This window comes from Podarcis muralis, chromosome 5, assembly GCF_964188315.1.
Source record: "Podarcis muralis chromosome 5, rPodMur119.hap1.1, whole genome shotgun sequence".
NCBI classification, from domain to species: Eukaryota; Metazoa; Chordata; class Lepidosauria; order Squamata; family Lacertidae; genus Podarcis; species Podarcis muralis.
Window position 1 is genome coordinate 56,372,230 of NC_135659.1, and position 22,488 is coordinate 56,394,717.

Below are 22,488 nucleotides of genomic sequence, written 5' to 3' on the forward strand. Positions count from 1 at the left end.
GGATTTAGGTATAATGAGGCCCTAAGCTACTGAAAGGGATGCGGGTGGCGCTGTGGTCAAAACCACAGAGCCTAGGACTTGCCAATCAGAAGGTTGGCGGTTCGAATCCCCGCGACGGGGTGAGCTCCTGTTGCTTGGTCCCTGCTCCTGCCAACCTAGCAGTGCACAAATATGCACAGGCAAGCTTTCCTCTCTTCCTGAAGTTGCTGACACTAGGGCTTTATGCCTCATTATAATCAGCATAATACATTAGGCCCTGAGAATGGTACAGAGGACAAGCTCTTAATTGCTTGGGATTTGCAAAGTATTTTGATGTTGGTGGAAGGAAGTTAATGTATCTTACATATGCAGAGTGACTTGTAGTGACATCTTCCTTTCATGTTCTCAGTTGTCATTTGGGTCAATCTTTCCAAATGAACTTTGAACAAACTAATCATATATTTAAGTTTCATGCTTTATTATCTTGCATAAGTATCCCCCCCCACCCCACTCCTGACAGCCTTTCTGTTAAGTGGAATCTTGCAAATTTGCAGTTTAGTCTTTCGCTCTTGTCTTCTCATTCCGAGAACATCAATTAACTATAAAGAGAGGAGACAGAAACAACAATGTAAGTTTGTGAATCGATACTGTACAAGATCAAATTTGGATTTTCTTAATCCATCAAATGAAGAAACAAAAGGTGGTTTCAACAATAAAAATGGTTTGAAACGAAGTAGATTATCGTAACAATTCTCTGTGATAATTACATGGTGTTATTCAGAGGTTTGCTGGAACAAACGAGGTCATAAACTGTGGATAATGTTCTTGAGGGTAGGGAGGTTTCTTAGTGTGTTCAACTAAATGCACTTTGAAACCCTCTACAGACCTTTGTGTTAATTGCCTGGCAGTCTAAAGAGGAACATGTGCAGAGACATGGGGGTGGGGAGTTGCATGTGGGATTTAAGATGTTGCATTTCTGGGGGAATGGCTAAACATGTCTATGATGTTAAACTGATCCGCATTTTCAAACGGGAGTAGTAAGCCCTGCTCACTCACATGTGTAGGACAGACTACAATCCTACTCTATTAGGCTATTGGCAGTTCTGATTACGATATTCTGAGATTTTAATTAAATTTTCAAAAGAGCTAAGTTGGCACATGTCTTTGAGTACCTGGCTCCAGTTACGGATGCAGAGGTAATTTGAATATTTTGTCACATCCTATCCAAATGTCTTTAGCTATTCAGTAGAATCCTGGGACTAGTATTTTAATTCCCCATTCCCGCTTTGCATAGCTTGGAACTTTTCAGCGAGATGAGGCTCTCTGATCGTGCCCAAGCTCATGTACATAAACTCCCTTTGATTTCAAGGCTGAAAGATAAGCAATCCTAAAGAGTTATTAACAGCAATATCTTTTTACAAGCCCACAGTGTAATTCATTTCCAAGTCTATTATCAGTTCCAGAGAGAAACAGGAATAACTCACATGAAAATAATGCATAGTCCAGTCTGAAGCCCTTGATTCATTGCGTACCATAATCACACAAAACTCCAGGTTTGCCACAGAAGTGCAATATAGGAGAGCAACTCAACAGTTGATGAAAATGGGCACAGAACAATGATAGGGTTTTTTTTTTTTTGGTCACATATATGATTTTCCAGTAGCTGATGTATTGCCACAGGTCCAAGCAGGTTTTTTCCCCCTTGACCCATACTTTCTAGGCATGGGTCTGAGTGGTTTCCCCCTTGCTTTGCTCCTTTACCCAAGGAAAACCCAACGCGGGTGGCACTGTGGTCTAAACCACTGAGTCTCTTGGGCTTGCTGATCAGAAGATTGGCTATTCGAATCGCTGTGATGGGGTGAGCTCCCATTGCTCTGTCCCAGCTCCTGCCAACCTAGCAGTTTGAAAGCATGCCAGTGCAAGTAGATAAATAGGTACCACTGTGGCGGGAAGGTAAACGGTGTTTCTGTGCACTCTGGCACTTGTCATGGTCCTCCATGCGCCAGTAGCGGTTTAGTCATGCTGGCCACATGACCCGGAAAACTGTCTGTGGACAAACACCAGCTCCCTGGGCCTGAAAACGAGATGAGTGCTGCAACCCCACAGTCGCCTTTGACTGGACTTAACCATCCATGGGTCCTCTACCTTACCTTTTACCTAGGCATAGGTCTGAGTGGTTTCCCCCTTGCCTCACTCCTTTACCCAAGGAAAACCTGATCTTTAGTGCTAAATTGGAGCAAATGTCAATCGAGTGGATACCCATATTGCTGTTTGCTCTGATTGAGTGTCAAAGGAGTGGTTTTCCCTGGAGGAAAGCAGTAGGACAAAGGCCACGTGGATGAGCCCTATGTGGGAAAGCATTGTGCCATTGAAAAATGTGGCTGGGGTGTACTTTTTCTTGACTGCAATCACTGCTGATAGAAGAAGGATTTATGATCTTTGGTCAGGAGTTTTCTAAAAACGAGTCAACATGACACAAAAGCTATTCCTGGAATTTCTGAGCCGAGGACTTCCAAGGAAAGGGAGAGACAGATAATATCGTACCATTCTGAGTATCAGGTAACATCTCTGTTAGGAGTTCCTTCAGGACATCTTGATATTTTTCCAGCTGTTTGGACAGATGTATTCCTATTTCTACTGGAGCAATCAGCTGTGAAGAAAAGCAGGGTTAACATGCAAGGAAAAAGCAATGTTTCCACAACTTTCTGCCTCACGCACGCTGAAGGAATCATTAGTGTTGGATCATTTGTTATCGCTTAAAGGTATTTCCTGATCCAGTATTTTAGCATTTGACTTTGTGACCTGTGTAGCAGGGTTAAGTTGCTCATTGAAAGGGAGGTTGCAAAAGCCAATGCCAGTTGTTTCTCATCTTGTAAGTCTTGACAATTTATCAAGTTTTTAAAAGCTTGATGCTGCAATCCAGTACACCATGAACAGCACCATTTGAAATCAGTGGAACTGTGATCTGGATTGTGGTTGAGCCATAGGCCTTAAATTAAAATATGTCAAGAATCTCACATAAGGAAATATCCGGTCTGCATGGATGCAGACAAATTCCTGAAAAACAGAACTGCAGGATAAGACTTCTGGGAGCAAAATTAAATCATATGAACTCCATATTTAGTCATGCTACCCAGTTTCATGATTTTAAAGCACTTCCAATAGGCAATCCAGCTAGATGGATTAGAATAATGAAGATTTTGGTGTGTTAAATTTGAGATGGATGGGAACTTGATCACAGGTCTTGAGTGGTTGGACAAGCTTAATTTATAAAATTACTCAGCTACAAAGAAGTCTTCATCTACTGAGGCTTGCCAATACTGAACAGAGGGTAGTACCTATACTTTAGGGACACGGGAGGCCACATTATCCTGAGTTAGACCACTGGTCCATCAATTTGGTATTGTCCACACTGGCTGAAAGCATCTCTTCATGGCTTTAGGCAGGGGTTTCTCCCAGCCCCACCTGAAAACATCAAGGATTAAACCTGGAACTTTCTGCTCTCCTCCTGAGCCACAGCCATTTCCATTTTCAGAACACCTTTGATTGCCGTAAGATCAGTGAGAGGGATGTGGAGGTAAATTTGGCCTTGGAGCTCAAGACACCTGTCTACATTTTTGAGGTTTGCCATTAACATAGTGTTGCTTCTGGAAGAGTTAGTGGAAACTTCACATCACAATATGAACATAAAATATATTAAAGATTATGAAGGAGACTAAACAATGAAGTAGATGAGAGATGCATAAACTGTAGATCTGAAGCAAGTGTTGCAGTTAATCAGTAAGCTGGTGGTTGGGGGAGACAATTTCCTAAGCCAAGTTGTAATTCACAATAGTAGCTAGGCAGGACAGCTCCTGAAGCCTTTGTAGCTTTGTAATTCTTAAAAAGGCCAATTTGTATGTGTGATTAGTTGACTTGACTGTATCATATCCTGTTAGGATTTCGGCTGTATACAACAGATTAAAGCACACACCTTTTACGTAGGCACAACATTTCAACAAATATAAACCGGTATTTCAGACTGTTCTCAAGCCATTTTCCTACTTTCATTTAGATTGTTTAAGGGAATGAGTCAACTTCATTCAAATAAGAGGAAAATAACAGTCATATTTTACTAGTGATTTTTGATAATTTCTCTTTCATTCAGCTCTAGTGCCATTCTAGGGACTAAGTGATAGTTTTGATATAAGTAAAATAGCTGCTTCTTTTCCCTTGTGGGGTACCCAAGAGCCCATATAGAGTCCTTTTGTAGGTTCTCTATCGATAGGAGAAAATAACAGAGACCAACCAGAGAATCTGGAGAAGCAAAGCAGCTAGTAAGCCGGCTCTTTATTAATTGTTGCAACAGGGTGCTCCCCCACACGCAGGAGAGAGGAGGAAGCCCCAGACCAATGCGTGCCAGCCCTTATATAGACATTTTAAATTGCTCGCCCTGGAGTCAAAGACCACCTCCAGAAACATCATACATACATCACAGTGGGAGTAGCCCAAGACCAGCCCCCAGATACATCGTAACACATCACAGAAAAGGCGGTCTACAACAGAAATCTGAGTGTGTTGTTTATCTCCTGTCTGGGAAGTTACCTGATTGCATTATCTGGGTTTTGGCCATTCTTTTGTTATTATAACTACTTAATTCCTGGATCTAAGTCACAGGCCACAGGCTCACACCCTGTTCATATGTTGAATGTGCCCTTAAGACAGGATTTGTGATGACAAGATTTGTGAGGAAAGAGACAATGGGGAGGTTTCCCACTTTGACCTTGCAGAGAAATATTTGAGGTCAATTTGTTCAGGACCTAATCTGTGGGGTTTCAGACATGTGGTTTATATATACAGTTATGAACATTTTTTTTAAATATATGACCTTAAAATTCTTATAACAGTTTGTTGTACTAATAGCATGTGTATGAAATTGATAGATTGTCCCACAGATTCCCTTGGAATCTTGCAAGACATTGGATGGATGATACAAATTAATAATAAAAAGTTAGAGAGAAGTGAGGACAACAGTGAATTTTTACCAATGAAAGCTGAGATTCTGCCCAATGAGAACTGAAATAAGCTTGCCTCTTCATCAGTATTTTACCTGCTAATCAGTATGATGCTTTGTCTCAAATGTTAGAAGAACTACCTGCCTGTACCTGTCTTGTTTGTTTGTTTAAAAGTATTTGTAAGCCACTTAATACTTTTAAAATCTCTAAGTGGTATACAATACAAGAAACAAGCAGTATCATTAAAACATAGCAGCCTCAAACCACAGAAAAGCAAATAACGCAAAAATCAAGGCAATTGAATCACATAAAACAGAGTATAAGCTTATGGTTCAGGGAAAGCCAGGACAAAAAGTTCATGAATGGTATTCAACTAAGTTTGGACACCCCCCCCCCCAGCACAGGTATCATATGTGCACATCTATGTGCTTCATTCAGCAACTTGGCTGCAGCATTCTGCACCATCTGTAGCTTCCGGTCCAATCCCAGTTGTAGTCCACAGACTCACTCATATAGTCTCTGTCTTACCAGAATTCAATCTCATCCAGCCCACCACTGCATCTAGGCACTGTTTTAAAAAAGTCATGGCCTCTCATAATGAAGGTGCAAAAGAGAAATAGAGCTGGGTGTCATCAGTGTAATGGCTGACATAATTTGGAGCACAATTTACCTTGATGATCTGTCCTTCATCTTCTGAAAGCTCAGGAAAATCTCCTGTGTCTGATTGCTGCTGCAAAGTCAGAGATTTCTTCTGTGCTCGGTTCCTCTCTTTCTCCTGGGGCCAAACAACAAGAGATATTAAGAATGGCACTTTGGGGTGGGTCACTGTATGAGAACCAAGTTGGCTATGTTGCCATTTCAAATGAATATAACAATGGTGACAGGCAATAACAACTGGTCACAGCATCACTGTCAACAAAATCTGGCTAAAGCTCACTGCTTGAGCAGTGTCACTGCCCTGAACTAAAATTCTTCAGATGCAGAGACTTCCTACAACATCATTTCCAAGGAGAAGCTTGTTCCACTCCATGGTCCTTTGAATTTAAGTCCGATGGCACTGGGGTCCACATCTCATTCCTTGAACCCCGAGAAGATATCACTGCTACATTACTCTGATTACTGGATCACAGGCTCTTCTGAGGATCAGGAGATCCCCAATGAGCTTTCTCCAAAGCAGTCCCCACAGCTTGAAACCCCACTGTCTAGAAAAAGCCAACAGCTGCAGCAAATGGCACTGGCATTTTAACTGGCAAGATCTGGGACTCATGGACTACCTGGGTCAGATTGTAGAACTTTGTCATCTGCTCTAAAACACTGCTGAGACAGCTTGCATTTTCTGTCCATGGTTCTGAACCAGCAGCTTCACCCTTATCCAGGGTCCTGACCTTGCCTTACTTTTCTGTCTGTTCCTGGGCTTATTGAACTCCTGTGGGCTTGGGCCAGAATTTCCATTGGTGGTGGACATCACCATGGGTCATGCCAAGCAGGAGGTGGAGAAACAGTTGCAGAATGGTGAGCATATAAGACTTCCCAGGACTCTTTCTAATTCTGTCATAGGAACATACGAAGCTCAGTAGACTGGCAGTAGCTCTCTGATGATTCAGACAGGAACTTTCTTCCAGCCCTGTCTGGAGATGCCCAAGACTGAACCTGGGACCTTTTGTATGCAAATCATGCATGTTACCATTGAGTTGTGGCATTTCCTGAACACTGGCACACTGTTTTCCAGATACCAACCTGCATTTTTCTGAAGTCATCAGGAGTGTAGAAGGCAAGATACCCTTCACTCTGTTTAGCCAGCATGGCTACCATGTAGAGGAACAGAAGAGTTACCACCACCTTTCTTGGAACCATCCTAGAGCATGACAAAAAATAAAATAAAAATACATGTGATTGGTCATAGACTTGCCAGATACCATATGTGACTTCCCATGTGTGGTCTTTTCCACCATGAGGATCTACATGCCAGAAATTATGGTCACAGTTAAGTCTGAGCAGCACTTTCTGGCGAGTTCGGATGGACATGATTGTGGCAGCTCAACCAGCCAGAGCTGCAAAGAAACTTGCACAAAAGTGATGTCCATGTGTCCCACTATAGGTTTTCCAGTCCTCTACACCAGGAATGTGAAACCTTTGAACATCCCGATGCCACTCTACTACAGCTTTCACCAGCCCCAGCAAGCCTGACCAATGGCCAGGTTTGGTAAGAGTTATAGTTTGGCAACATTGGGCCATACACCAGATTATTTTATTTTTATTTATGGGATTTCTATCTCACTCTTCATCACACATAATCTAGGGACAGGTCACAGCAAGCTGAAATATAACACCTGGTAAGAACAAAATGGAAAGCACTTAAAAATATTACCACCCCTCCTCTGTTAAATATGTTAGTCAGAATAGCCATGTAACACAGCATAATACAACAAAGAAGTGTTTGGTAACCCGGACTCTTAAGCAGGAATGGGGAACCTGTGGCTCTTCTCATGTGGAACTCTAAATTCCTTCAACCCTAGTCAGTGTGGCCAATGGGCAGGGTTGATGGGAGCTGGAATTCAAAAATGTCTGGGGGGCGGGGCTACAGGTCCCCTGCCCTTGCTCTAAAAGCTGAAATAGAAAGCTGGTTCCCTGTTTAGAACATGGAAAGCACTATATAGGGAGAGCAAAATATGATCTGATGGCTGATGATTAATAAGCACTTATTAGTTATTCAGCAAGTCAGCTGAAAAGCGTTCATAAATCTGCAATTTACAGGCGAAACTGCACACCATCTGAAACTGCTATTATATTGCTTAGGACTTTGCTTGCTAGAATTGAGATAATGAAGCAGGAATGTGATGCAGTAAAGTGTATCTGGAACTACATCTTTTGCCTAATAAAAAACCCACCTCTTTTCTCAGTGGCCATTCATATTCCAGAAAGTAAGTCATCAGAGCAACTGTATAGGTAGGGGAATTGACTCTGGACTTCTTCTAATGGTTTGAGAGCCTAAAGCTGCAGTCCTATACCCATTCAATAATAAACCACATTAAACTCAATGGGGTTTACTTCTGAGTATATAGACACACAGGAGTGCACTGTTTTTGTAGCATTCAAATTCATGCTCCTCAGGAAATGGCAACTGGATGACTCAAGATGCAAAGTGCTGGAACACAACCCAGACAACCTTCACAGACTTCTTTGCTCACATGCCAAGTGGATTCACACACAGCCATTTCCACTACTGTGAGCGTGGGGCTTGTGTGCTCCTGTGTAACCTCTTCTTGCCGCCATTATTCCTGGCGCCATTATTGTATTTTCTTCTCGAGCTACCAGATTACATCAAGACCCAGGGATATTGACAGAAAGCTTTTATAACAGTTGACCAACACCACTGGCTTGTTATAAGGAAATAACCTACTGCATTTATAACCAAATCTCCAGGAGTTTTAAATTGCTGTTCAATGTTGTTAGCTATGCTGTAGATTTATAGCTGTGTTTCAGAAATCTAGTCATTCAAGTACGGGAATGTGCACGAGGGTTTTGCATCTTTCCTCCTTACCATTTGTCCCCTGATGAGAAAGCTCTTGGCAGAGAAACATATTGCTTTTCCTATTAGTATTATTGTAATTCCCCCCTTTTTCTTTTCCTCCATAAGCTTCACAGAGGGGAAGAAAAGAATCAGACAGCTGTGTCACAGTCCCTAATCTTATAAGAGACCTAATAAGCTCATCTGGTCAATTCCCATTGGTGCGCTGAGCTCCTTAATAAACCTTGATAGGTTGTACAGAGCTAAGAACATGGTTTGTCACTCTCACTCTATGGGAGCCTGACTTTAAGGGGCTGCTGTAAACCAGTTTTCGACTTGACTGGACAGCAATACCACATCACAAGGAGGATTTATGTAAACATTCAAGAGCCTTTTAATTATTAAATGCTCTTTGTTGAACAAATTTAATGAAGCATGGTCCAAGTACTTAGAAGCTTTGCTCATTTTTATCCTGAGACTTAATTAATTTTTTTTAAAGTGCTTTTGGCATTATTCAAGTACTGCTCTTGGGTCAGATTTAGTTCTAAACCAAGCCTTTATGTACCAATAAAATTGTGCAGGATCTGAAACCAATATTGTACAGCACCTAAAAACTAATTCTTCTGGTGCATTTATTACCCAGATGTATTAGGGCATGGAAGATGAAAAAGAACTGAGGCTGGTGCCATTTATATGACATTCCTCTGTGGAGATTTGGGGGAGTACTTTAATTTAGTACATAAAAAAATCCAAAATTTTCATTGCACCCAGGAATCTTGATCTCACCCCTATCTGCTCAGGTGCTACAGGGTCACCCAGGATGTGCTGCAGTACTCACATGAAAAGTTGAAAAGCTAGTGCAACAAATGTTGCACCACATTGTGCACAATGCACATTTTTGACTGTACACAAGAGCACAAACTTGAGAAGTATCTGATGTAATTACACCTTTAACATGGATGACAGGGGTTTCAGTTCTATTCCTGGATCATGTTCCATCTAGATCAGAAATAGGGAGGCTGTGGTCCTTCAGATGTTGCAGACCTCTAACTCTCATCTGCCCCAGTCAGCATGGTCATTAGTTGGGGATAACGGGAGTTGGTGTCCAACAATATCTAGAGGACCACAGGCTTTCCATCCCTGATATAGATACTGGTCCAGATCACATGTTCAAATGCAGAACAATAAAGGAAATTGTGTCACAACAACTACATGGCTACATACGCACAAGTTGTTTTGATCCCCGAATCCAGCAACAATTCAGACACAGAACTGGAGCCTGCAGAGGCACAAGCTAAGAAGCTAGATCAAGGAGCAGGGCTCTAAACAGACTGCTCAACATCAGGAGACCACTAGAAGTCCCTAGAAGAACCTTTCATTACACCAGGGCTTGTAGAACCAGAGCCAGAATCCTCATGGGCACCTTCCCATGAGTCTGAGGAACCAAATGCCTCCCACACTACCTCACTGGTCCAGCAGTGCAGGGAACACATCAGACAGGAGGGCATAGAAGGGAAGAGAAGCACCTTTCTTCAAACCAGAGGGTTCAGCCTTTAAGAACTTGAAGTTTTCCACACGAACTATCCTACATTAAATCCCTCTGCCTACATGGAACTATCCTACATTAAATCCCTCACTACCGGGGGAGGCCCGTCCCATTTCACAACCTGAGGCACTCCCCCCGCCACCTCCCCCATCAAAGCCTTGCTTACCAGGGTTGCATGGTGGTGGCTTCTAGCAAAATCTCATGAGAGTTTCACAAGATCTCACGAGATCTCACCAGAAGCTGCCGCCTCTTCTCCTCACTTCTCCAGTGGCAGCAGGGGCAGGTGGGGCATCCGTGGGGCAGATTCTGCCACCAGGGCAGCTGCCTCAGTCTACCTTATGGGCTGCCCAGCCCTGCTCACAACTCTCTGAAACATTGAAGAACTGTTTCCAATGTGGACAATACTGAACTAGATGGATCAATGGTCTGACTATATAAAGCAGATTTTTTGGTGATCCTACCATAAGGCTCCCAATGCATATTTGCAGGGGCAAATACCCCTTTGAAATCCTGCAGATGATAAAGCAGCTTGGAGGTCAATGTAGAGTGGAGAGGTGGCTGGCAAGGAAAGGGGTAAGCACCCATTGGCCCCAACACCACACATTACTTCACAAAGCTGCATTCTCTGCAGGTGGGTGGATATGAAAGGGCCACTGAGCAGCCAGGTGCAAAGGAAGACTGAGCTTTTGTTGCTCTGATAGTAGAATCTAACCAGTCTTCATCAAGTCACACAAAAACTGGGCTAGTGGGAGCATGTCAGGGAGGAAGTTATACTTTTAGTAATTTTCCCTACTCTCGTGGAGCTGTTGCCACGATTCTGGAACTCCTGCACCTGTATCTGTATATTCAGTGGGAGAAAAAGCAGTCATTTGCATATTTAGTTCGTAATGCACTGTTTGTGCCAATTAGTGCCCTCCTCCAACCCCCTCCGATTGCTACTGGGAACCAACAGATTGCAATAAATCACTATTTTGCATGTGCTCTTTATTTGCAAACCACTTAACCGCTGCCATTATCTTCCTTTTACATTAGCACTTCCATCCTTCGTTGGAACATTTGGAGCCACCTTCATTCATTTCAAATGGTGCCCTTAAATAAACCCATTTCTTTAAATAATTGCTGTGTTTAGTCCCCCCCCCCAAGAACCTGACAGTTCAGAACTATTATTTTGGCTATTTTTGAACCCAGTGTTGATGAGCTTTGTTTCCATTCTGCTGCACATTTGGCTGTGCATCATTTCCATGGACACAGTGCGCACAGCACATCAGAAACCGGAAAACGTCCAGTTTCTAAAAGATTAAACTAAAATGTCTTCCTTGAATAGGAAGAGAGACAAAAGGTCGGCATTTTTCATCAGGTAAAAAAAGAAGCAGCAGCATATATTCTATTTCCTGACCAGCTGTCATGCCTACAAATTGTTGCTAGGGACCAGAACCCCAGAGTAAATTTGTGGATTCTGCTTCGAGCCAATTGCACCATAAGGTTGAGGGAAGTGTGGTTTGCTATGATTTGAAAGGGTGCTGCCCAGATCTATATAACGCAATCTGCCTCTCTCTCTTTGCACAACGTTACCTTTGCATGATTGTGCTTTCGTACTACTTTATTTGTAATTTCAGCATAACACTGCAGAGCCTCAAAGCCAGTTAGCTTCCCCCTTGCTCTTAACTAGCCTTGCTGTTTCTCTGCTATTGGGGAAAGAGCCCCTAGTTTTTCTGTTGCTTGATTGGTGAGACTACGGATTGCCCCTTCCTTGTTTTGCAAACAGGGCACGTCTTTCAAACATTAACACTGCAGCTCGGTGCCTCCCAAGGCGAATAGTGTGTTTGCTGTTTGTAAATTAGCGGCACTGGTAACATTTTGAAAAGGTGTGATTCAAAATTGGACATCTTCGGGGCCTGATTCCCTTTCTCTGACCATTTTTTTCAGGTGTCATCGTGCACATCAGTACAAAACAAGGGGGAAATTAATGTGGAGGCAGAGAAGGAATTGTAGGAAGCACTGTCTCTTTTGTTTAAACATTTGCTTTTATCTCTCCTCTACCCAGAAACATTAGAATTGGGGAGCCAAACAAGACATAACATTTGCCAGGTTCATTTTTCTTTAACAAATAGGCAACTTTGGGAGGGGGAGCTGAATTCGGACCAGGTCAGGGAGGCATGGGAGTGTTAACCCTTTGTCCACACCATGGCCTGGGGTTGAAATCAGACTGTTTCCCATACCTGCCTTTCGCAATGGGAGGAAAACTCCCATCAGTGTCAAGGAGGGATTTCTTCCTATTGCAAATAGCAGGTGTGGAGGGTGAACAATTCCAAGTGGGAAACTGGTGGGGGCAAAGGTTTAAAGGTCTCTGCCCATAATGTCAAGATCCCCCAGTTCAGCTTTTTGTTGAGGAAAAAAAATCAACCATGCAAGGGCAAGCAATGTGTCAAACATCACATTTATTTTGGACCAACATTGTTCCTACTGTTAAGCAATTTTTGATAGTCTGTTTTCTTCTTTTTCCAAATTCTGTAACTTGAAAGAGTTGCACATTGCTTCTCTGTTTATGATTGCCTTGTCTTCCCCTATTGTTCCCCCTGTGTTGGATTTCAGATTGTATGTTCCTTGGGGCAGCTGGGACCTGTGCTATTGTGCTCTGTGAAGTGCCACACACATTGATGATAATTTTTTAGCCATGTTCAGTGAGCAGAAACTCTCCCCATGATCAGAAACGGTGGTAAGTCAGGATTCTCACTCTTATGGAGGTTTCTCAGACCTTCATGCTAATCATGCAAAGATCTGAAGCACAACCTGCTCGTGCCTGAGGACATTGGGGATGGTACTTAAGTTCATGCATGCCCCTGCCCTCATCAGCAGTTTAACATTTCCCTGGTTTAACATTTTGCGTGCTCAGGCAAATGCCTGGATATAGCTTTAGTGTTGGGGCTAAACGACATAGCATCACAAATGTGTGGCTGCTGCCAATTCACATTGCCTTGCAGATCTCCCGGGTGATTTTAATTAAAGAAGATGCATTACATGATAATGTGGAGCTTGTTATTTCCCTTCTCTACTGCAGTGCCTGCTACTTAGAATGGGACATAGAAACTCTGGGAACGGTGAATGATAATAGGGATTCTGTGACCCCCCCGGGTATTGCTGGACTACAACTCCCATCAGTCTCAACCAGCTTGGCCAATGGTCAGGGATAATGGGAGCTGGAATCCAGCAACGACATTTGGAGGGTCACAGCTTCCCCATACTTGGTGTAAGGGATGGGGGAGAAGGGGGCGAATGTGGGAATGCAAGTTGCTTTCCAAAAACGATAAAATAAAAAGTCATATTGGATTTGACCTTCTGTCCAAAAGTAACCACAGTCCTCATTGCAATATGATAGTTGCTTTAAAATGGTTTTTATTCTTATAAACTGCTCAGAAGACCAACTGGGCAATGGAGGGGGCTATAACTACAAGCAATGAAAGCGCAGAAGAGAAAAGTGTATAGAAAAGCAATGCGTATGTGCCAGAGACTCTGTTTTAATGAGGCATCAGCTTTTATAGGTAAGGATTTAATTTATCAGGTACACAAAGTGGACTGTGACACTGAGAAGATGTAGATGTGATGGGACGTTGTAACTGCAGAGTCCCAATCATTGTAATAATATTGGTGTGGACACAATGGTAGCCTTTCTTGACATCACTAGAGTGAAATTCACCCATACTTTGAGCCTCCACAGAAGATCTGTGCATTGTCAAGAATTTTCTAAAGTATGCTTACATTGCACAGAGATCGAAAATGGTTTTTTAAATTATTATTCACACAGGGAAAGAACCCAGAAGCCCATTCTTGTTCAATTGTCCTGGGCTTACAGAGTGAACATTCTGGGCCACAAAACAGAATGAAATACCCATATAAGGAGACATCTGAGATCCCTAAACTCCACTGTCTCTCCACAGAAGATTTACATTGCATAGAAATGAATGGGCAGAAATGCTTACCTAGTGAATGTGCTGCCTCCTTGTCTGTGGAACAGTGCTCTGCAGATTCCCCTTGTCTGTTCTTCTCTCTGGTCTGATCTCATTGGCCTTTATATAACCATTACCAGCTCCTAATGACATCAACAGCCCTTGTCAGTATTCATGGCCCTTGAAGACATTGGATTGATTGGAAATGTAGGAACATAGAAATGGTTTTGTTGCACATACCAGGTGAGAATCCTCAGTTTCCAAGGAGCGTTGCTTCCCTTGGTTGCTGCCACTGGGAATTCTGGGCTGTGCTTTCATGCCCATCCCTTTCCTCGCCTCCTTCCCAGCGATTTTGTTAAAATGTTTGATCCACAATCCTAAATAATTGTAACCATTCACAACGCCATTTGAATTCAAGGAATGGCCTTTTCATCTTAGTGACAAAGCTCTTGCTGAGCGTCTCTTAATGCAACATTACATATTTTGGAGCACATCTTAAAAACGTACACTGTGAATGCAACAAATATGTTTGCAAATACAAGTATATGTAGAGGTATACGCATCAGAATGCCAGGCTTGGCTGTAGCTCCCTGTTGAGTATATACTTGCTGAAAAATCCAAGTTTACTTTGAGTGACAGGGGTGGGGAATCTCAGACTTGAAAGCCAAATGTGGTCCTTCAAGCCCCTCTATCTAGCCCTCAGCATTGTCCCCAGAGCACAACTGAATGTGCTCCTTGCCTGTTGTCTGGCTCAAATGCGTGATGATGCCTCTTGCTTGACTGGATAGAGGTTGCAGAGGTGGCTGTGTCGAAACCTGTGACTTTTGCTTGGCTGGAATGTAGCCTGCCACACATGCTCTGCCCAGTTTTGTATCTGGTCCTGAGCACCACGGACATGTGCCCCCACCCCCCGGAAGGTTGTCCATGAATAAATGTGGCCATGGGCTGAAAGAAGGGGTTTCCTTTCCTTGCTGTAGAACATGGGCCAGGCTTCAGGCCTGTGAATCTTGTCGACCATTCTCTGTGTTCTAGAGTAGCTGGCTTGATTTCCTGTTACTTAATTTGCTAAGTCTTAATATCTATAATTAGGCTGTGCAGAATTTCATACCAACAGAGAGTACATCCATGTTTGTTTGTAAAGGAAGTCTTTCAGTGTTTATCAGTTTGGATGAATTGTGGAAAATTACAGCTTTTAAGCATTTTTTTTTTAAACCACTTACCCATATCTTTTAAGTATTACAGAAAATTAAGGTGTCACTCCATAATTATGTAAACACTGAGATTCTGAAAGTTAAATCTTTACCACTGTCAGAAATGATAACTCACATTACTTACACAAAGCTGTGCCAAATAAACATTTTTAATTCAATGTATCATCATCTGGAGTGTGCAATTCATTTTTTCCCATCATGGATTACTTTGCCTAGACATACATGACACTGATTTATGATGAACCTTTCTATTTAATGCTTTGTACATACATGGTAAAAGTTACTTACAAACGGGTAGATCTTCCAAGTCTGCATTTCATTTTGTTATTGAACTATTGCCCTGGGGGGCTATTCTTTGAAGCCCAGACACTTGAAACTGTAATCTCAGCTTTCTTCCTTTCATTAGTCTAAGTGAGTGTGTGTAGCCCTGAGGTGAGTGGGAAAATGCTTCAAAGTATGAAGGTAGCAAACTTCCTCTGAGACTATCTATCTATCTATCTATCTATCTATCTATCTATCTATCTAATCAGTCAGCCACTTCCATTTCTTGATACACTGTACAGTGGAACTGTCTGAGTGCAGATGGCCTGGAAAATCTGATGTGACCAACAGAGGACCCACATTGCCTCCAAAGGTGACTCCCTCAGTGTTATCCCATTGTTATGGGAAGAAGCAACCACAATGGAGTTTGGCTGGAGAAGCCACAACTCTGGACACAAAGGCTTCCAAATATATCTCAGTTCTGATTAATAGCAGCTGGGTTATTTCCCCTGTTCATAAGAGGTTGCCAGAGAGACTTGCCTGGTTTATTTTATTTTATTTATTTATTTATTTGCCAGGTGAATTCATCTTAGCCTTCTAAAGTAGCCTGCATTTTATGCTGGGTTTAAAAAACCTTTTAGATGTTGGCCCTAATTGCTGCTTTTATTATGATTATCTGTTTGGTTCAGTTATTTATTATCGGTTGCATCTATCCTTGATTGCATTTGTAAGGTGCTCTGGAAGCCTTGTCGACCAAAGTGTAGGGCAGACGTATCTAAAACAAATGACAAATAAATAACAGATTCTTTCTTTCTTTATTTCAAGGAACATTTCTCCTGCTGTGTACGGATTCCGAGCATTCTCGGATACAAGGGGGTTGGAGACGTGGGCTGCTTAAAAGAGTTTTCCTCATCTGCTTTGGCTGACAGCGGCTCAATGCAAACACGTTCAACTATAGAATTTCACCCAAGTTTTATGACACGTTCCCAGTTATCGTCCCAGTCAATAATGTCATCTTCGATCAAAACACACCCTAGAAATGTGCTGGTAGTTAAGGCACTCCCCAGAGCCCTTTGTATTTATGATAGGTTATCGTAAATCCTGTGAAGGGGGCCCAGCTGTAAACCTCCAGGAGGGGTCAAATGGCTTTGCTGCTCAGAACTATGTGCCTTCCCCTGACAAATTTGTGACACCAGTTTTCATTTTAATTGAGCTTTAATTTTTTTTACAGCAATGATGGATGTGGCTGCGAGACAGCAGATGGTGCTGGGAACAGCAAATTAATTATCAGGAAAGGTCATTCTTTGAAAGCACAAAACTTTCATATCTTTCTCCCTTTTTTGTGCCAGTGAAATGTGTCTGCCAGCCAGCATGAGGGACAGTTTTAAAAATAAAAATAAAATGGTTAGATCAATCATATTTGTATCAATTAGATGTCAGAGGACAAATTAACTATGCCGATGTGGTTTCCACGGCATGTGTTTGTAGAGCTGCTGCTGGAGCACAACCAACGCTCTTCAAAAGACATACCTGGTGGAAACTGCCGAGGAATCATTAATTACAGTGAGGCGATGCTTGCTTTCAACACGCGAAGATGAGATCAATAGTCTTCTGATGGAGGAAGACTCGCAGCTCCTGAAATCCACTGCTAAATTCACTGTTTCAGTTTAAATGGAGCTGAGTTTTGGGACCAAAAGTTTGGATTAGCACCGTAGCAGACGGTGCGGTGGGGCTGTGCTGCTTACCTGGCCAAATTGCTGCTGCTGCATACTGTGACGGCAAGGAATGAAGTGGAAGCATGGGCAGCATGGTGCAAATGTCCCGGCAGGAGCACTAGATTGGCTCCACCTGCGTGTTTGCACTGCACCAATCTTGCTACCCTCTCTGTCATGGCATGCAGCAGGGACTTGGCAGGAGGGAGGTTGGCAAGCAACACAGCCTGACCACATCATCTGCTACTGAGCATGTCCAGTCCCTACTATCTCCAGAGAAAAGGATCAGATAGCAGGTGATGGGAGATTTCTCAGACAAAGGTTCTGGAGAGCCGCATGGGCTACATCAAGCATGGGGAACTTTTAGCCCTCCAGAAGTTTCTGAATTACAACTTCTATGATCTCTGGCCATTAGCTATGTTTGCAAGGGCTGTTGGGAGTAGTAGTTCAGCAACATCCGGAGGGCCAAAGATCCCACTCCTAAGCTAGATGGGCAAAATTCTCATCTGTAACTTCCTATGACATGATGCTCAAACAGAATGGTTGTTGGAGATTATCTCCATTGCCCAGTGGATGCATTCAGATGATTGCCAAAAGCTTCCCAGACATGGCATACAATGCTGTGAATGAACACCATAACTGTGTGCCCTTCTCTTAATCCTTCCTGGCCCTCTTCCTGTTGTGCTGGCTTCTGCATTAAGAGCCTGTTTTGAGTTAAGCCAGGGTTCCCTGTTGCATCTGAACAGGCTGATGTGACATCTGTTCTGTCTATGATCCTGGCTTATTTTCCTGGTTTGTTAACTGGCATGAACCCTGAGTTCCTGGGTTAAGATATAACAGGAAACTCGGCTTAATGCCGAACCCAGAGTACAATAGAAGGATGGCAGTGTAGAGGAGGGGGGAGCAAACAGCCTTGGTGCTCATCCACACCTCCATAAACCATGGTTTATAAAACCTTTGCAGACCATCTAAACTCAGCCATTGAGTCCTTGGACCAAAATTATATATTCAAGTTGCTTCTCCTCTTTTCCTGAAAATCCACAAGTCTTTGGATGGTTAGGTGATGGAGGACCAATTCACGCAATCCCTGAGCATGTAGAGTAGGTGGTACTATAGAAATAAATACAATTAACATGGGTGGCTGCTTTTTCTTGATTGCACCATGATTAACAAATGATTTGTTGTGAACACAAATTGTGATTTGGCACATCTCTGCTCAACTCTCATTAAGTTGATTTGTGCATAAATCACAGCATAAAGGGTTTGTGTGTGTGGTGGGGATCCATGTGCTGCTGTTCATGAGAACTAGCATTTATTTAAATATCAAGCTGCGTTTGGTAACCAAACTCAAGGAAAGCACAGCTACACCACAGATTTCTAACACTGCGTGTGCAAGCACCTTGCTCGGAATTCTAGGTAATGCAGACACATCATCTGACAGAGGTTTGTTTTAGAGGCACCCATCTTGTCCACTGGATCAAGCCCACACAAAACTCCAATTTTAATCCCTCTCTTTGCAAATGATTTGATCTGTGGTGTAAAACAGAGCATATTCTTATCCATGCAGCATTTGCAAACTGGTGCCAGTGAATGCACAGATGCATTCTGGACAACAGCCGCCACCACCGCTATCTGTGGGTGTTCAGCTTTGCTAATGAAGAAAAGTGCCTTTGGCAACTTTTAATACATTTTTCTTAATATTAGATTTTGTCCCCCTGCATACATAAATATTTGAAATTCAGAGGGTTTAAATACATGTTCACTCACAGCATAAATATTTTAAATGCACAGCCTTTAACTTGTGTTTCTATTCTTCCCTGCAGACTGGTTACATTTCTCCCAACTTCTCAGCAATGTAATTCATGTTAATTCACTGGAGCATAGCCGGGTTGGAAAGAGACAATCAATAGTAAGATTTAACTCCTGCTGGGTTCAGACCATATTGCGTACTCTGGCTCTTGGCCGGGGAAAGCAATGTCAGATTAATGGGGAATTCGGTGGGGGGTTTGTCACTTTCCTGGATTAACATTAAACTCTCACTTTCCCTGCCTTCTCAGATCCATGCCAAAAGATCATGGTTCTAATTTCAGCTGGGAATATTTACTGATCCTAACAAGAGCTGATTCATTTTTCATGAGAGACCATGGTCCCCTACAGATTGTGGCATCTTGTCATCTTGTGCTCCCCCATAAATAACAAACCGATTTTGGCTACACCATTAATCAGATGCCAATGGCTGCCCCAGGCATGTGATAATGAAGGATATCAGAAGTGAGGTTTCATCCTGTCTGTGAGTGCTACATAGCCTGCTATGTACTCCTGATTCAGATGGAAGATCAGTGACAGGCACATTGATTCAGCGTACCTGACACTCATAAGCCATATAAGAATGGTGCCAAATCCTGGGCTGATCTCCATTAGGCCAGGTACCACACCTGAGGGTATCAGGGACTGGCAGGGCTCTGAAGTAGAGGCAGGGGGCTAGGAGAATGACCCAGGAATGGGGGCCAGTGATTTATGGGGTTGGGTGCTGGTCGCAAGGCAGCAACCAGGCCAGGGCGCACAGTATGTGGCAGAGGAAAAAGGGACAGTTCAGGTGAGGGATGGGTTGGGACTGTCCTCACCTTCCCCCACCCCACTGTCTCCTTGAACCAGGAGGGGCTTGAAAAGGGAAGAGCAGTGATGACTTCCATGCAGGATAAATCTCAGGTTTCAGGCATGCAGCCCATCAGAGGAAGGTATATAACCCGGAAGGAATGGCCCCGCTGTTGCTGCAACTGCTCCATGGGGTCCAGACTATGGACAGCTGCCTAGCGACTAGAAGTGTGTGTGCGTGTATATCCAGAGGACTGTGGGAGCTGATGTTCCGTACTTTTCCATGTATAAGACAAGGTTTTTTTCTTTAATTTTTGGGGTAAAAAGTGGGGGGTCATCCTATACATGGATAGTGCATAGGGTGGATGTTTGATTGGTTGCTGCCACATCTGTCAGTGTGTATTGGGTGTGTTATTGGTTGCTGCGTCAATGGCTGGTGTTGATTGGCTGATGCTGTGGCAATTGGGCAGGCGATTGACAGGTTCTGCCAGCAAGGGGGCAGATGAGAGGCATGTGGGTGAGCGATTTCCCGCAATCAAGAACCATGGGTAATCCTCCCTCCAAAAATTCAACAACTCTGTGCTATCTCGCCCCATTTTCTTAAATTTGAGTCCCCCAAAATAGTCTTATACATGGGGGCATCTTATACACGGAAAATTATGGTAATTGTTTCTATTGTCAATAAAGAGTTAACTATCAGATGTGTGCCTTCCTTGTCTGGGGTGGGCTGTGACAGAGGCAATAGCAAGACAGGCTTGGGTTGTATAGACCCCGTCAAGCACACTTGCAGTTGGGCTTGGGATTCATCTCCTGAAGCCACATTATCTGTTCCTACCCAACTTGCAGAGCAATGAAGGGATGTGCAGATTGGCGAATCTACAGCTGCATCCAAAGCTCTACCAGCTCATTTTGGCCAGGGTAAAAGGTGGGGTTCCCTCTCTTGCTCTGCCAGTGGTATAGTTGGGAGGCCAAAGATTCAACCCTTCAGGGGATCCACGAGGCTTCGGATCCAGCAGATCCAAAGCTGGCAGATTCCTCCCAGTGCCCCATTTGGGGACTTTCTGGTGGTTACCACTAGCTGGAAAACTGCTGGTTTTCATACCCACTAGGCCTGTGCTGTTCCTCTTTGCAAGTGGAGGCTAATGGAAAGAAGCTTGTGTGCTATTCTCTCTGTTCCCAGCACCAACAAAGGGGAGAGCATCACTGCACTCTTAGCAAAAGTGTAGGAAAAACAAGCGATGCTTAGTTTCACTTGTAAGGAAAAGAAGCAATGAAGATCCTTTCGTATTTCATACGAACTTTATTGTATTGGTATTTGGGGAACTGCTTCCTGGGTTGGGCTTCTCAGTCAGAATATTGGGAGCTGCCTTTTAGTCATACAGATGGTCCATTTACAGATGTAGATGAATGGAACTGTCAATTCCAGTTCTCTCCATTTCTCATTTTTCCAATCTTAAATTTATTTCCCCACTCTTCTGCAGCAATCTGCATTACAAAAATCCCCATGAATATTTGTCAGCATTTTAGTGCAAAATTATCCTAGGGGGGTACACATTCAAATGCAGTTTTGACTAATGCATTAGCAAGGAATTTCTCCTAATATAATGCATTTTGCACACTGTTTTCACTAATGTTTTCCTCATTATGCATCTTTGTAAACATTGGTTGGTTGGAGCATTGCATTGCAAAATTCAGAGGTGTATAAATTTCAAAGAATGGCTGTGTTTTGGGTCTTGTATTGTTTTCGAGAGTGTGAATTAGGTAGGTTTAAATGCAAACTGAATAGAATTCCTTCCACATCCCTATTGACAGGCCACCTGACAGGCACATTGGTGACTTTTAATCATTTTACTTGTTCCTTCCCTCCTTTCCCTCTTGCACATTCTCAACAGCAGCATACCAAACTGAAATATATTAAGCTAAGCATAACAAGATAAAATACCACAGAACCAGGAAGGACATTAACTATGTCTTTGTAAGTTGCCTGTACAATCAAATGAGTAAGACAATGATGCATGATACCCAAGTCCCTCTTGACAAAGGATGAAAAATTGGCTTTAAAAAAGGAAGCAGAAAAAATGACGAGGCTGTCCTCTGAGCCCTGAGTGACCAAGGTCTTTTTGCTCACACAAATTTCTTACAGAAACCAATGGATATTTTGCCTGGGTAAGAAGTGAGAGACCCTTGGATTCAACTTTACCACCCAAGTCTTGTCAGTAGATATTAGCTGTCACTGTAAGAAAGGTGCACAATGAAAAGAAATAGCTGTTCTCAATGCTGTACAATTCCCTGGAGATTTTCTGATAACAGGAATTGGATTAAATCAGGCTTGGATGCTTTAGATATTATCAGCATTTTTGATTGACAGTTGCGTGTTTTGTTCGCAAAATTCTGTGCTGTCAACCTTACTATTTATCTGCAACTATTAGAGTTTGTTTGTTTGTGAAGATTAGTGGGGCGGCCATTCGTTCAGCATTGACACACGGATGAGGAACAATGCTTCCACCCCCAACCCCCATAGATGGTGCTGCCCTCAGTAGCGCTATCACAGCAGCAGCAATGTAGTAATATCTATTCATTAAAATAATGTTTAGATCACTTCCCAACCATGGATCCTGAAGCTGTTTAAAGAATAAAATTCTAGCACTAAAATGTTAAAAAGATATAAAATCAATGAGTATTCAAATATGCATAAAAACTAAATAAAACCAACAGTGAACAATAAAGAATGTCAGGGA

At 42.8% G+C, this 22,488-nt stretch overlaps 1 protein-coding gene across 1 annotated transcript; it reads right to left on the reverse strand.

Moving 5' to 3' along the window:
• Positions 1–436: 436 nt before the first annotated feature.
• Positions 437–14,121, reverse strand: MLN (motilin). The gene is made up of 5 exons (XM_028732029.2): positions 14,005–14,121; positions 6,711–6,828; positions 5,644–5,748; positions 2,524–2,629; positions 437–578 (listed from the first exon to the last, which is right to left on the reverse strand). Exons 1-5 carry the CDS (start codon positions 14,085–14,087, stop codon positions 571–573), a joined length of 420 nt encoding a protein of 139 aa, XP_028587862.2. The 5' UTR covers positions 14,088–14,121; the 3' UTR covers positions 437–570.
• Between the last annotated feature and the right edge of the window lie 8,367 nt (positions 14,122–22,488).